Consider the following 17,247-nt stretch of genomic DNA (forward strand, 5'->3'; position numbering starts at 1 on the left):
ACTCTTTTCGTGAGGCACTATTGCGGAGATTTAGAGGAACGGCAGTTGAGGCCGACTGAAGATCGATTCTACGTCGCCAACGTACAATTCGTGAAAGGACCACGAATATATGATTAGAGGGATTAGGGACCGTACGGAGGCGTGTAGAAAGTAGTTTTTCCCTCGTTCTATTTGCGAGTAGAACAGGAAAGGAAATGACGTGTAGTGGTACATGATACCCTCCTCCGGTGGCTTGCGGAGTATATACGTAGGTGTAAATAAAATGCAGAGTGGGAACAGCAGTAAAAGGTTTTGCTGAAATAGATGAGTATGGTAACACTGAATATAAACGTAAGCGTTCGAATGTCTTTTTTAAAGTGTTTGTGTGGAGTGTAACTCTACACAATGACCTAACAGCGGTAGCTGGCGCGCAGTGTAAACTCCGACAGCTCTCCCTCCTCCCCCCCCCCCCCCAACCCATTTTTTCTCCCACAAACCAACATCACTCCAGTTTTTGTTTAATACTGATCGCTGCCCTTCCTGTTTATTCGTTTATTGGGTTGAACACAACTTTCTAACTAAGCAAAAGGTACACATTTCAATAATTCTTTGTTATATGACACAGTTCAAACACAGTCCAAAGTCGTATTGCTCGCAACAATAAAGTGATTTATTTTTTATCGTTTCGTTACGCATCAGTGCAAAGCCGCAACAGACATAACAACGAACGCAAAAAATGTGCTTTGCCCTTTCGTTGCATCGTCTCATTTGGCATAATGAGAATGGTTACATCTAGTTGTCGAAAACAAGAAACAATTGTCTGGGTACCTGGAAAAGGTAGGTCTTACAAGACTGTTGCTCCAGTAGTTCAAGCCGAATCTCCTCATAATTATCTTTCATACACCCCCCTTCCCCCCCCCCCCCTTCCCGTCTTAGTGCCCTCTTCTTCTTCTCGTCCACAGCTCATGGTCTCGCGGTCGCGTTCTCGCTTCCCGAGCACGGGGTCCCAGGTTCGATTTCCGGCGGGGTCAGGGATTTTCACCTGCCTCGAGATGACTCGGTGTTTGTGTTGTCCTCATCATTTCATCATCATTCATGACAGTGGCGAGTTTCGACTGAGCAAAGGTTGGGAATTTGTATGGGCGCTGATAACCGCGCTATTGAGCGCCCCACAAACTAAACATCATCACCATCATCATCATCTTTATTTTCTTCCCCTTCTTCCTTCAACCCCTCCATGTTACTTTTACTTTCACCCTCCTTCGTTTTTCTTCGCCCGGTTCAAAACTATGCCCTCACGGAATCGACATCCTGGACACGCACCCCGCTGCCACTACGTAGTTGCGCCCCTCCTTTTATACAGCATAGAAAACAACGGGTAGAAGATCCGTCGAGTGTGGCGCGAAAATCTCGTATCGCTTACCTTGACGGCGCAGCGCTGGTATTCGTGGATTGTGGAGAAAACATCCGAGGGTGCGCCATTCAAATGGCCGCAACAACAGCACAGAAATTTCTGTTTCAATGCATTTTTACTGTGCAAGCTACTGACTGATTTACAATGAATAATAATATCACTGAATTTGTAGCATACAGCTCTTACAACTCTGCGACAAAAAATATAGTTATATTACGAAACGTCGATGGTTTTGTATCTCGGCGATTAAAGAAGTTGTAAAAATGCATTGGTCTTGGTTTGATGCGGTCCCAGATTCGATACTATTCCTGCAGTTGAATATAGATTATAAATATCTTTAGCGAGCCGGCAGTTATTTGAGATGAAAAAGTTGAGCTTCGCACCGTATACTTGCAGCTTTAGTACTCATCATAGGGCAGACGTTCTGTCTGGCTAAAATTAAAGTTTCGATTGAGGAGTACCGCAACAATGACGTGAGTGGAGCGCACCTGTTCCCGCTACTGAGATACAATAGGAGGCAGTTTGACAAGGCAATAGCACATGCATTCAAGAGCAGTCAGTTCGTTTGCAGCTGGTTACAGGGCGTACTTTGGAAATACTTGTGTTACCGCGACGCCCACTTTCTACACGGAAGAACACCATAACTTTTTTTCCACATACAGGTTCTTTTCAGGCTCCGTCGCTTCGGTACAAAAAGAGCATTCCACTATCATCCATCGCGTAATCCTCCCCCTCCCCCCACGTATCCTCTGTTGAATAGAAAGAAGTTATAACTTCTCGAAATGCGAAGCTCTTAGTTTTCTAAACTGTGTCAAGCATTCATCTATGTGTGTGGCTGCTGTCCGCACTGACTAAAATAAAGTATCAAATATCAGTATTATAGCGATTTATTAATAAAAGATAACATGGTCCGCAGTAGGCAGTGATGTAGACGAGTTTTACTTAAACCATGCGATTAGCTAATTTCGACGACTTGTCATTTTCGAGCACCTGTAAAACCAACGGAAAAAGCATCACATTGTCTGCATACATCGCCATGTGTAACACATTACACATCTCACACTAACATAGCACCTTATAGTACTAAATTACTATTCACATGTGTATTATTACATATTACACGTCAAAATTGTCTGTTTATTTTTCACTACACATAAGAAGTAGACATCATATTCCATCCTTACGTTGGGAATGGGTCCACAATAACTCGACAATTTCAAACATCGTATTGCGATCTTTGCTCTAAGTACTACAGCTTGACAACTAACGGCAGATGATATTTCGTTGCCAGAGATATACCTACATCCAATCACTGTACGACTATCGATAGTACATGTGAGAGGCACATTATATATATTGCTGCCGTGCCAGATTTAGTTGATGTGTTGTATATCAGACACACAACGACCAAAGACTAAAAGGCATACAAACAGACAATAAATTATTTTATGCAATACATTAGCCATAGTATACGAAATAAGTACAAATTTCATAAAATACTGAGAACTGAACAGTCCATTAATTGCTGGCGAGCCAGACATAACGAATGCCTTACATCGCAGGTGATCAGTGTGTGAATGCTGCGTATAGACACAAGAAGGCAAACTACCGACACTTTTTTAGAGAAGAGTTATCCACAGAAACACAATTTTCATATTTTTAAAATTATATTATTATTGACGAACGAGCAGAATCCTCAATTTATACACATAAACGTATGCCTGTATGTTTGGTTTGTATTTTGCTAAAATGGATAAGTAGAGATAGTAGAGCAGGCCGAAGTGGCCGTGCGGTTAAAGGCGCTGCAGTCTGGAACCGCAAGACTGCTACGGTCGCAGGTTCGAATCCTGCCTCGGGCATGGATGTTTGTGATGTCCTTAGATTAGTTAGGTTTAACTAGTTCTAAGTTCTAGGGGACTAATGAGCTCAGAAGTTGAGTCCCATCGTGCTCAGAGCCATTTTTGAAGAGATAGTAGATACCAAAAACGCAAAAAGATTGCGAGTATAAATGACATTTCTGGGCACCCCTTGTTAGACACACGAGGGAGCTAAAACGATCCTCTCAAAAACGTATATATCGTCTTACCTTAACCAGATACACAGTAACCCTTCACATCATTTGAGAGAAAATGACAAGTCGTCGAAACGAGCTTATCACACGATTTATATAAAGATCATCTACATCACAGCCTACTACGGACCACAAAATGGCTCTGAGCACTATGGGACTTAACAGCTGAGGTCATCAGTCACCTAGAACTTAGAACTACTTAAACCTACCTAACCTAAGGACATCACACACATCCATGCCCGAGGTAGGATTCGAACCTGCGACCGTAGCGTTCTCGCGGTTCAAGACTGACGCGCCTAGAACCGCACGGCCACAGCGGCCGGCCTACGGACCACATTTCCTTTTCTTAAGCATTAGGAGGCTGTAGATCCCCAGAAAAACAAAATTAAAAAAATTATAGCTGATGACGTCGATGCCTGAGTGTTCAGTCTGCTCCTTACTGAAATTGGAATAACGTCGCTCATTAGACGCTGTACATAGTCACATGCGTAGCTTTTCTAAGTAAACCGCATAGAATTTTCTCAGTCCTGCTCATCTGATGCAGTATTGATACTCTGTGATTAATGTACATATTTTAACGTGCCTGCATTCCACACGTGCTAAGCTGTAGCGTTACATAATTTTCGCGCGCACATGTTTTGTGATTTCTTTCGAAATTCTACAATATTTCTGTACAGCGACTTCCTCTTTTAAACAGCAGCATTAACGAGAAATTAAGTTACTCCACAGCATTCATTCCAGTGAGTTAAGAATGATGTACGTATGGTACGAGCTCCTAATATTTCCTTTTATCACTTTACAAAGCTACAATGAATTAACAAATCGAAAACGGTGCCTGTTGGAGCATGTCACACACTTTCCTGCGACAATCAGTAAACGTGAACTACGCATACGTAAGCAGCAACTTGTTTCGCGTAGACACACGTCACTGGCGGAGGACGAGATTGTAAAACACGAATAGTTTCAGCGGTGTTGAACCCTGTAACCAGTATGAGAATCACGCGATTTTTCCCGCTTGACTTTACGTAATGAAAAAGAAGAAAAAAAGAAGGAAACACCAGTTACGTTAAAAACTATGTTCTCTAAGGTAGACAAAAAATATTGTAAAATGGTGGCAAACTGGAAGATACAAATTAAAATAGCAGCATAACAGAATAGAAATGCAGCCCAGGAAAGTAAACAACAGCACGTGGAAAGCGTAGGCTTTGAGACTTACCATTGTTGGCGCGGAACAGGGGGAGGCGAGCTTGTCGAAGACGTAGCGGGTGCGCGCACGCAAAGCTGGTCGATCCCTGTGGCGAAGTCTTTATACAGGGTGCGCGCTACCGGCCTGCCACCTGGCGGCCGGCGGCGCCACCTGCTGTCCTCGCAGGCGGCCCGGTGGTTCAGCGCGGGCCCTGTGGCTAGCTAGCCATCAGGTTTGCAGATGCGGCGGTCCGCCGGTAGCCAAGGCCTCGGGCCGCGACGACCGCACGTTCACTGTTAACGCGATTCTCTGCGCTGACAGCTAAGCTCCTGGAACCTGCGCGCTTAGGGCTGCAGCCCGGACAACCGCCGTAACCTATATGCCGACTGAAAAATCAACAGCTATTTCCGCCTCCACTCTCCTCTGTTACGTAACGAAACGTAACACTGACTTCGTTCTCAGCGTCACTCGATACCGACTGGTTATGTCATCTAGGAGTTAAATCTCCTTTCGCTTCCCTCCAGAACTAAAACGATACGTTTTCTGCAAGAATACGAAGATTTTGCGTATTTTACCACACCGTAATCTGGAAATTCATTTCTTCTGCGAAAGTAGATACGCGAGATATCTGTGAACATATTAGCATGCGTTGTCTTCAAGAACATTTCGAAAAATTCTCCTGACGACAGTAAGCAGGAAGCTTGTCGTAAAGACGCTGTAAATCGTCTGATTAGGCGAGAACATTTTATCAACATAAATGGTTCCTTCCAAATTGGCAATTGTTATTTAGATTACACTTTTTAAATTACACTACATTCCATACTTCTTATCACTGTCTAATCATTACCACATACGTACTCTGACAAAAAGCTCGGCGAGATGGCTGAATCCGTAATAAACTCTGAGGTGACAAAAGTCATTGGATAGTGATATGCACACATACAGAAGGCGGTAGTATCGGGTACACGAGCTATAAAAGGGCAGTGCATGTGCAAATGTCATTTCTACTCAGATGAATCTGTGAAAAATTTCCGATGAGATTATGGCCGCACGACTGAAATACACTACTGGCCATTAAAATTGCTACACCAAGAAGAATCGCAGATGATAAACCGGTATTCACTGGACAAATATATTATACTAGAACTGACATGTGATTACATTTTCACGCAATTTGGGTGCATACATCATGAGAAATCAGTACCCAGAACAAATGCCTCTGGCCGTAATAACGGCCTTGGTTCGCCTGGGCATTGAGTCAAACAGAGCTTGGATGGCGTGTACAGGTACAGCTGCCCATGCAGCTTCAACACGATACCACAGTTCATCAAGAGTAGTGACTGGCGTAATTGTGACGAGCCAGTTGTTCGGCCACCATTGACTAGACGTTTTCAATTGGTGAGAGATCTGGAGAATGTGCTGGTCAGGGCAGCAGTCGAACATTTTCTGTATCCAGAAAGGCCCGTACAGGACCTGCAACAGGCGGTCGTGCATTATCGTGCTGAAATGTAGTGTTTCGCAGCGATCGAATGAAGGGTAGAGCCACGGGTCGTAACACATCTGAAATGTAACGCCCACTGTTCAAAGTGCCGTCAATGCGAACAAGAGGTGACCGAGACGTGTAACCAATGGCACCCCATACCATCACGCCGGGTGATACTCCGGTATGGTGATGACGAATACATGCTTCCAATGTGCGTTCACCGCGATGTCGCCAAACACAGATGCGACCATCATGATGCTGTAAACAGAACCTGGATTCATCCGAAAAAATGACGTTTTGCCATTCGTGCACCCAGGTTCGTCGTTGAGTACACCATCTCAGGCGCTCCTGTGGTGCAGCGTCAAGGGTAACCGCAGCCATGGTCTCCGAGCTGATAGTCCGTGCTACTGCAAACGTCGTAGAACTGTTCGTGCAGATGGTTGTTGTCTTGCAAACGTCCCCATCTGTTGACTGTGGGATCGAGACGTGGCTGCACGATCCGTTACAGCCATGCGGATAAGGTGCCTGTCAACCCGACTGCTAGTGATACGAGGCCATTGGGATCCAGCACGGCGTTCAGTATTACCCTCATGAACCCATCGATTCCATATTCTGCTAACACTCATTGGATCTCGACCAGCGCGAGCAGCAATGTCGCGATACGATACACCACAATCGCGATAGGCTACAATCCGACCTTTATCAAAGTGGGAAACGTGATGGTACACATTTCTCCTCCTTACACGAGACATAACAACGTTTCGCCAGGCAACACCGGTCAACTGCTGTTTGTGTATGAGAAATCGATTGGAAACTCTCCTCATGTCAGCACGTTGTAGGTGTCGCCACCGGCGCGAACCTTGTGTGAATGCTCTGAAAAGCTAATCATTTGCATATCACAGCATCTTCCTCCTGTCGGTTAAATTTCGCGTCTGTAGCACGTCGTCTTCGTGGTGTAGCAATTTTAATGGCCAGTAGTGTAAAATACTTTGAATGCAAAATGGTATTTGAAGCTAGACGCATGGGTCATTCCATTTCGGAAATTGTTAGGGAATTCAGTATTCCGAGATACACAGTATCAAGAGTGTGCCGAGAATACCATATTTCAGGCATTACGTCTCACCAAGGGAGAGGCTGACGGCCTTCACTTAACGGCCGAGAGCAGCGGCGTTTGCCTAGAGTTGTCTGTGCTAACAGACAAATAACATTGCGTGAAATAACCACAGAAATCAATTTGGGACGTACGACGAACGTATCCGTTAGGACAGTGCTTCGAAGTCTGCCGTTAATGAGCTATGACAGCAGACGACCGACGCGAGGGCCTTTGCTAACAACACGACTTCGCCTGCAGCGGCTCTCTTTGGCTAGTGACCATATCGATTGGACCCTAGACAACTGGAGTACAGTGGCCTGGCCAGATGAGTCCCGATTACGGTTGGTAAGAGCTGGTGATAGGGTTCGAGCCGCAGAACCCAAGACGCCATGGACCCAGGTTGTCAACAAGGCTCTGTGCAAGCTGGTGTTGGCTCCGCAATAGTGTGGGTTGTGTTTACACGGAAATGAACCGATCATTGACTGGAAATGGTTATGTTCAGCTACTTTGAGACCGTCTGCAGCCCTTCGTAGACTTTATGTTCCCAAACAGCAATGGAATTTTTATGTATGACAGTGCACCAAATCACTGGGGCACAATTGTTCGCCATCAGTTTGAAGAACATTCTGGACAATTCGATAGAATCATTTGGCCTCATAGAAAGTCAGACATGAATCTCACCGAACATTTATGGGGTGAATCGAAAGATATCAGTTCGTGCACAAAATCCTGAACCAGCAACACACTCGTAATTATGGACGGCCATAGAGGCAGCATGGCTAAATATTTCTGCAATGGACTGCTAGCAATTTATTGAGTCCATACCACTTTTAGTAGCTGCACTAGGCCGGACGAAAGGAGGTCCGCCACGGTATCAGGAGGTGTCTCGTGACTCTTGTCACCTCAGCGTAAGTCTCCCTTTGACGCACGACGTTATCAAAATGGCGGACAGAAACAAAAACTCCTCATCGAAATCCAATGTGCGTGAAATAAGCACCATGACTATTTTAAACGGTGAACCACGACTTCTTTCATGGGTTGGTCAGGGATATTATCTGTGTACTTAGGAGAAAGGGCCCATGGTATCTGGTGGCTCGTTACAGAGAAATGATTTATTCGGTCTCTTATTCCGGTTTCCTGTTGTTTCTGTGAAAATACCTCCACAACAGTGAAAAAGCCTGCAATATGTAATCACCAAACCGTACTATACAAGCGTAGATTAACGTAAAAAACTCAGACGAAACAAGCCAACTTTTCTCACAATGTATTTGCTCTGTCAGTGTACAGTACAGCTTGCAACAAATGCGGAACTGTTCCTTTTCAGAGAATGGTAAAAATGTCGACAGCTATGATCACGGCAGAGAGTACAACAATGCACCACCAACTCTTTTATACTCTCAAGAATACCAATAATTTGGTGTACCACTGCGGCTGCAACAATTCTCTTAACCACATCCAAGTGAGTACGCACCGAAGACTCGTAAAGTAAGCTCTTCACAAGCCACAGAAGGAGTCCACCAATGTCATTTATGGCTGTGAAAAGGTGAAACAGCATTCCGAGCTGTATATCTTGGAAACAACCATCCACTGCTGTACTTCTTGCCTTGATCGTGCTTAAAACATCAGATTCATTTGCTGCTGCATGATCACAAGTAAGTAGATTAAAGACAGTAATGAAATAAAAGTAGAGTACAGACCACTTTAAAAATACATGGTGACAGTCATTGAAGAAAATGAAAGAAAGGTAAATTAGTTACAAACAACAGCGTGCACACACTTTGTTGAACACGTAAACGTCACTACAGATATGCGGATTCAGTTCTGACATGTTCGATATGCCTGCCATCACTGGTGATGAAGTGGCGCAGACGACTAGCGAAATTCTACATGACCTGCTGAAGTATCGGAACATCGATGCTGGCGATTACCTCTTGAATGGCTGTTTTCAGCTCAGCAACGGTTTCGTGGTTATTGCTCTACACCTTGTCTTAAATATAGCCCTACAAAAAGGACTCGCATACGTTCAGATCCAGAGAATGTGGCAGCCAATCGAGACCATGCCAGTGGCCTCTGAGTACCCCAGACCCATATTACGGTCCCCAAAGTTCTCCTCCGGGATATCACTCTTCTGCTTGGATGGGGTCGAGCTCCGTCTTGTCTGAACATCTTCTCGAAGTTAGGGTCACTTTGGATCATGGAGATGAAATCATCTTCCAGAACCTTCACGTACCGTCTGGTAGTCACCGTGCCATCAAGGAATATCGCACCGATTATTCCGTGACTGGACATTCTACACTGCACAGTCACTTCTTGAGGGTGAAGAGACTTATCGATGGCGAAGTACTGATACTCATCCAAATGAAAGTGGGCTTCGTCGCTAAACCAAACCATATACACATTCACATAATTACCATCATTCCCCGCGACCAAGGTGCAGTTTTAATGTCCTAACGCAAACCATTCAGAAGTTATGACGATTTTGTTTCATATAGTTCAATAATTCTCACCCTGTATATAATTTGGAAAAGGAAGGACCATATTTACGTCAATAATGGGGTTTAAACCAGATAAAATTGGTGGCAATGTTGCATTGACGCAAGGGAGAGATTACAAGAACGAGAGACAATGCTCGGTCGGGCGAGAAAAACTATACCGATATATTATTAAAGGACTTTTAACTCTCTGCCCACATGTTGGATTGGATGGACGTTAACAACAAGGTCGGGTGGAATCCCACCTGGGTAGTACGCAAAACGGAGCAGGCCACCCCTCCACTAGTGTGAGCGTGGAAGGGGTAGAAGGACACACTAGCTGAGGTTAAGGTACATCGCGCATGCGCACTAAGTCAAATAGTGCGGGCGGGTGGTTTTCCCTTGGGAGCTGAGGGTTAACTAAAGGGAGAAATACGCTGATCAGCCAGACCATTGTAGCCAATATGTCCATCCGGCACGGATAACATCGGCGGTCCATTGTGGCATGGAAACAAAGAGGCCTCCCTCACTGGAGGGAGTTGGGGCAAGATCTGGACACACAAGTCACCTAACACACAGCCGATGAACTCTGACGCCACTTTCAGCCTCATCCGAGACGTGTTCGATCAGGTTCAGATCCTGCGAGCTGGAGGGCCAGCACATCAACTGGAACTCCCCACTGTGTTCCTCGAACCACTCCATCACACTGCTGGCCTTACGACATGACGCATTATCTTGCTGAAAAATGTCACTGCTGTCGGTAAACATGATCGCCATGAAAGGGTGTCCGTCATTTGCAATCAATGTACTATATACTCCTTGGACATCCTGGTGCCTTGCACGAGCTACACTGGGTCCATGGATAACTACGTGAATGTTCCCCAGAGCATAATGGAGCCGCCGCCACCTTGTCTCCGTCCCACAGTACAGGTGTCAAGGAGCTGTTCCCCTGGAAGACGACGGATTCGGGCCCTCCCATCGGCATGATGAAGAAAATACCGGGATTCATCAGATCATGCGGCGCCCTGTCACTGCACCAACGTCCAGAGCCAATGGTCACGTGCCCATTTCAGTCGTAGTTGCCGATGTTAACATTGGCACGTGCAAGGGTCGTCGGCTGCGGAGGCCCATCGTTAAGAGTGTTGGATGCACTATGTGTTCAGACACACTTGTATCCTACGCAACATTAAAGTGTGATGTTAGTCCCACCACAGTTCACCGCCTGCCCTGTTTTACCAGTCTGTCCAGCCTACGACGTCCGACGTCTGTAATGAGTGGTGGCCGCGAAACCCCGCCACATCTGGGGTGGTTTCACCTTGCTTTCGCCCCGTGTTGAAGACACCACAACACTCCTCGAATATCCGACAAGTCGCGTAGTTCCGAAATGCTCGTGCTGAGCCTGCAAGCCATCACAATCTGCTCTCAGTCAAACTCAGATATGTCGCGCGCTTTTCCTATTCTACACAAGGACAACACGCTCACTGATACTGCATGAACCATGTGTGTCTGACTAGCAGTCATTCCTCATCAGGCGACGCTGCTGTCGCCTAGACGGTTTTATATCGATAGTAGGTCAATGGTCATAATATTCTGACTGATCAGTGTAGAACACATTATTGAGGGCGAAGTGCGAGAGAGATAGGTCTAGTGATGGCAAAAGGCAATAGAACGAAGAAGTTTACCATGGTGGCTGCATGAGGCGTCAGTGGTCCAGGCTGCGCTTGCAATTACGAGTCATCATCATAATTTACGATGGTCTGAGTGTCGCAACTAGCGAATAACTAGACTATGAATTGTTTTTCGGACCAACCGGTTACATTATAACGACCTCCAGATGCCTGTATCATCCAGATAACTGTCTCAACATGGCACTTAAACGGCAGGACCATTTGGTTTGGACTGGGAGAAAACGGCCGACTGCGCGAAGGTTTTACTTTTTATAGTCAATCTTTTGGTGATCATTTTCCACGCTTTGGGAAATGCTACAAAGTTAAGTTTCGTTGAGATAGCAACGTCTTCCTCGAATTGTTAGGCTTCTTCCCGCGACGCCCTAGGTGTATCCATGCGCGAAGGACAGTTCATATTAGGCACAAAAGGCTCCCTTGCAACAGAAAACGCCATTTTGGTGAAAATTACCAACTCTTGAATTTATGGCAACTACGAGCCACAAAATTTAGGGACAGTAATCCTACACCTTGGCATCATTCCTGTTTACAAGTTGACCAACAGTCCGTTAACATTTGAAAATTCAATACTCCACGGAATAATATAGACAGAGAGGTAAAAATTGTCGCACATGCTTGAAATGACATGAGGTTTTATTGAAAAAAAAATCCACAAAGTGACCAACAGATGACGCTTCATATAATACAACAGCAATAATTAACATAACAGTTGTCTTTTAGCAAATACGATGTTTTTATAAGTAATGATCAACGAGTCGGCCATCATTCATCAACAATACCTGAAGTCGAGGGACAATGTTGTGAACAGCACGATACAACGTATCAGTAGGTAAGGTGAGAAATTGCGTCGGATGTTTGTCTTTTAGCATCCCTGATGAGGTCGGACAATCGCGGTAGACTTGACACTTCCGGTAACCCCACAGCCAATAACCACACGGATCGAGGTCCTTACCGAACGACACGCGTAAGACATCGTTCAGCCCACCCGGTTAACCGAGCGGTATAACGCACGGCTTTCCGGAGCGGGAAGGAGCGCCGGGTCCCCGGCACGAATCCGCCCGGCGGACTTGTGTCGAGGTCCGGTGAGCCAGCCAGTCTGTGGATGGTCTTTAGGCGGTTTTCCATCTGCCTCGGCGAATGCGGGCTGGTTCCCCTTATTCTGCCTCAGCTACACTATGTCGGCGATTGCTGCACAAACAAGTTCTCCACGTACGCGTACACCACCATTACTCTACCACGCAAACATAGGGGTTACACTCGTCTGGTGTGAGACGTTCCCTGGGAGGGTCCACCGGGGGCCGAACCGCACAATAACCCTGGGTTCAGTGTGGGCCGGCGGAGGGGTGAAGTGGACTGAGGTAGTCGTCGTGGGGTTGTGGACCACTGGGGCTGCGGCGGGGACGGAGTCTCTCCGTCGTTTCTAGGTCCCCAGTTAACGTACAACATACAACATACAACATACAACATACAAGACATCTTTCACACGTTTAGCAATATGGAGTTGAGCGCCATCCTGCATAAAAGTTGTACCTTCCAGTGGGTGTTTACAAGCCAGTCTTGGGATGATATGATTTTGTAACACATCGGCTTCCCTCTACCCGTCACTCTGACAGTTTCAAAAACAGCAACTCGAATTTTCTCGAAGAAAAAGGGTCAGATCACGATTGATGTGGTTAATTCACACCACACCGTGACTTTCTCGTCATGTAATGGGGTTTCCATGATAGTTCTAGGGCTTTCGGTATCCCAAATTCCGCTGTTGTGTGTGTTGACGGACTCTCGGAGCGTGGAATGAACTTCGTCGGTCCACAACACGTTAGACAACCAATCGGCAACTTCCCCCAATTTTTGCAGTGCCCACACTGCAAATGCTCTCTGCGTCACAAAATAGGTGGTTAACAAGTTCATGATGGCGCCGGATTTTGCACGGATAGCATCAGAGGCTACGCCTTAGTGCTCTCCAAACAGTAGCGCGTGGAATGCCGGTGCGACGTGCGACTTCACGAGCTCTGAAAACACCATGCGGAGGTGGATCCGCTAAAATCATCATTTGGACCTGAACTGTCCGAGTAACAGTAGCACTTGTGTCTGGTCGCCCACTACGGGGTCGATCGTCTAAACAACCCGTGGCCTCCAACTTCTTGATCATCTTCTTCGCAGCGACACTTGTCGCTACACCTTTACCCGTTCAAATACTCTTCTTACGGCGATAGTATCGTAAAGCCGAAGTGGCGGATTCTCCATTCTGATAGAAAAGCTTCAGTAACGATGCCTTTCCTGGTAAAGTCAACACGCTGCGACTGCTGGCGCATTTGACTCCCTCTCTCTCACAACAGCTCATTTTACACACGATTTTCATGCTACGCCACTGTTGCTGTCGTGCGCCAGATATTGACCAGTTTGTGCACTCGTTTTAGTGTTGATAGACCACATGTCATTTCAGGCATGTGTGTCAATTTTTACCTCTCTATCTACGAAAATCGGTGAATTAGTGTATTTTTAAATGTTAACGAACGTTTGGGGTCACCCTGTATCTCTCGTCCACCCTCTCAACACACGTAAAACCGCAAATATACATTAGGTAATATTTAATACTTTATATTGCTGTATCCTCAACGGTGAGTTACCCTGTAGTCAACCTAATCGAGGTGTGCCGACAATAGTTTGCCATCCACGGAGGATGTGACAATACATGGTGACCGCACTGGTCATTAAACCATTGTTGTCGAAGGAAATCAAATTAATCTGTAAGCGATTCATCGGAGACCACGGGTCCCTGATACCAAAATGCTCATATACCGGCTGATCAAAAAGTCAGTATAAATTTGAAAACTGAATAAATCACGGAATAATGTAGACAGAGAGGTACAAATTGACACACACGCTTGGAATGACATGGGGTTTTATTAGAACCAAAAAAATACAAAAGTTCAAAAAATGTCCGACAGATGGCGCTTCATCTGATCAGAATAGCAATAATTAGCATAACAAAGTAAGACAAAGCAAAGATGATGTTCTTTACAGAAAATGCTCAATATGTCCACCATCATTCCTCAACAATAGCTGTAGCCGAGGAATAATGTTGTGAACAGCACTGTAAAGCATGTCCAGAGTTATGGTGAGGCATTGGCGTCGGATGTTGTCTTTCAGTATCCCTAGAGATGTCGGTCGATCACGATACACCTGCGACTTGAGGTAACCCCAAAGCCAATAATGGCACGGACTGAGGTCTGGGGACCTGGGAGGCCAAGCATGACGAAAGTGGCGGCTGAGCGCGTGGTCATCACCAAACGACGCGCGCAAGAGAGCTTTCACGCGTCTAGCAACATGGGGTGGAGCGCCATCCTGGATAAACATCATACGTTCCAGCAGGTGTTTATCAGTCAGGCTATGGATGATGCGATTCTGTAACATATCGGCGTACCTCTCACCCGTCACGGTAGCAGTTACAAAACTTCTGCAGTTGTGGGCGTAGACAGACCCTCGGAGCGTAAAATGAGCTTCGTCGGTCCACAACACGTTACTCAACCAATCGTCATCTTCCGCCATCTTTTGAAACGCCCACTCCGCAAATGCCCTCCGCTTCAATAAATCGCCAGGTAACAGTTCATGATGCCGATGGATTTTGTACGGATAGAATCGGAAGGTACGCCTAAGTGCCATCCAAACACTAGTGTATGGAATGCCGGTCCAACTTCCCCGTACATAGACGAACCCGCTATAGTCTCCATTTCTTCCTGAACTGTCTCAGCAGCATTACGCCTTGTACTCGGTCGGCCACTACGGGGTCTATCTTCTAAACAACCCGTGGCTTCAAACTTCGAAATAATTCTCGCCACAGATGCATTTGCCAACGGACCTTTACCCGTTCGAATCCCCTTCCTATGGCGATAGTATCGTAACGCTGAACTAGCACATTCCCCATTCTGATAATCCAGCTTCACTAAAAGCGCCTTTTCAGGTAACGTAAACTAGCTGCGACTGCTGGCGCATCTGATTCTCTCTCTCATTACAGCTCCTTTTATACATGACTGTCATGCGCAGTCACTGACGTTTTCCTGTCCAGCGCCATCTGTCGGACATCTTGGTTCTAATAAAACCCCATGTCATTCCAAGCATGTGTGTCAATTTTTACCTCTCTATCAACATTATTCCGTGCTTTATTAAGTTTTCAAATTTATACTGACTTTTTGATCACCCGGTACATCCCTGAATAGCCGCCCAGGGTGGCCGAGCGGTTCTAGGCGCTACAGTCTGTAACCGCGCGACCGCTACGGTCGCAGGTTCGAATCCTGCCTCGGGCATGGATGTGTGTGGTGTCCATAGGTTAGTTAGGTTTAAGTAGTTCTAAGTTCTAGGGGACTGATGACCTCAGAAGTTAAGTCCCATAGTGCTCAGAGCCATTTGAACATCCCTGAATAACCTCTGAAATTACGTCCGTCGATGGAGTTCGGGTTAACGTTGTAGTTGTTCTTACAATAATACATTCGTTGGCTTCTCCATCTCACAATCGGTCACCTTCCAACCTAACCTAGACTTCGGGTTAAGCTACAGATCTCACCGCCACTATAACTTACATTATAAAAATAACACAGAAACAAAATGTATATTACCAATCTTCCGTTCTATATCAGTCTGCGCACTATGACATCACATAGAACAAGATAAAACGTTACGGTTCAAAGCCGACATCCTGTCTCGATAGGTTCAACCATCCGACCACACTGTTTGGCGTGTCCGGGAGAACGAAAGCGACACATGGAGATAACGATCTCTGAAATATTCTGCGTAACTGAGCTTGAAATCACCTCGTTTATTGACATCTCGGACACTTTATATATTGTGTTAACTGCTAGATAAAGTTGCTATCGACAAAAATGATTCAATACCGAATAATGACACTATGTATTTCTATCGATTCATCGACTCCCACCAGCCACTTCGCAGGGAGCTAAGTACGTGCAACAAAAGAACACTAACATAAAGTCTGTATCGGAATGCTTTACGAGCAGAAACGTTGTCGAATGTTAAATGAGAACCCGCAAAGGGCATGTTGTTGTTGTGGTCTTTAGTCCTGAGACTGGTTTGAGGCAGCTCTCCATGCTACTCTATCCTGTGCAAGCTTCTTCATCTCCCAGTGCCTACTGCAACCTACATCCTTCTGAATCTGCTTAGTGTATTCATCTCTTGGTCTCCCTCTACGATTTTTACCCTCTACGCTGCCCTCCAATTCTAAATTGGTGATCCCTAGATGCCTCAGAACATGTCCTACCAACCGATCCCTTCTTCTAGTCAAGTCGTGCCACAAACTCTTCTTCTCCTCAATTCTATTCAATACCTCCTCATTAGTTATGTGATCTACCCATCTAATCTTCAGCAGTCTTCTGTAGCACCACATTTCGAAAGCTTCTATTCTCTTCCTGTCTAAACTATTTATTGTCCATGTTTCACTTCCATACATGGCTACACTCCATACAAATACTTTCAGAAACGACTTCCTGACACTTAAATCTATACTCGATGTTAACAAATTTCTCTTCTTCAGAAACGATTTCCTTGCCATTGCCAGTCTACATTTTATATCCTCTCTACTTCGACCATCATCAGTTATTTTGCTCCCCAAATAGCAAAACTCCTTTACTACTTTAAGTGTCTCATTTCCTAATCTAATTCCCGCAGCATCACCCGACTTAATTCGACTACATTCCATTATTCTCGTTTTGCTTTTGTTGATGTTCATCTTATATCCTCCTTTCAAGACGCTATCCATTCCGTTCAACTGCTCTTCCAAGGCCTTTGCTGTCTCTGACAGAATTACAATGTCATCGGCGAACCTCAAAGTTTTTATATCTTCTCCATGGATTT

At 45.5% G+C, this 17,247-nt stretch overlaps 1 protein-coding gene across 1 annotated transcript in view; it reads right to left on the reverse strand.

Annotated features, from left to right (window-relative positions):
• LOC126476210 (pyridoxine/pyridoxamine 5'-phosphate oxidase-like) overlaps positions 1-4,766 on the reverse strand; it is a 199,502-nt gene extending 194,736 nt beyond the window's left edge. Inside the window, exon 1 of the mRNA XM_050103527.1 lies at positions 4,681-4,766. Within this exon, the coding sequence (XP_049959484.1) occupies positions 4,681-4,683 (3 nt within the window). The 5' untranslated portion in view covers positions 4,684-4,766. The remainder of the gene's footprint in view (positions 1-4,680) is intronic.
• Positions 4,767-17,247: the final 12,481 nt, after the last annotated feature.

Source organism: Schistocerca serialis, chromosome 1 (genome assembly GCF_023864345.2).
Source record: "Schistocerca serialis cubense isolate TAMUIC-IGC-003099 chromosome 1, iqSchSeri2.2, whole genome shotgun sequence".
Classification (NCBI taxonomy): domain Eukaryota; kingdom Metazoa; phylum Arthropoda; class Insecta; order Orthoptera; family Acrididae; genus Schistocerca; species Schistocerca serialis.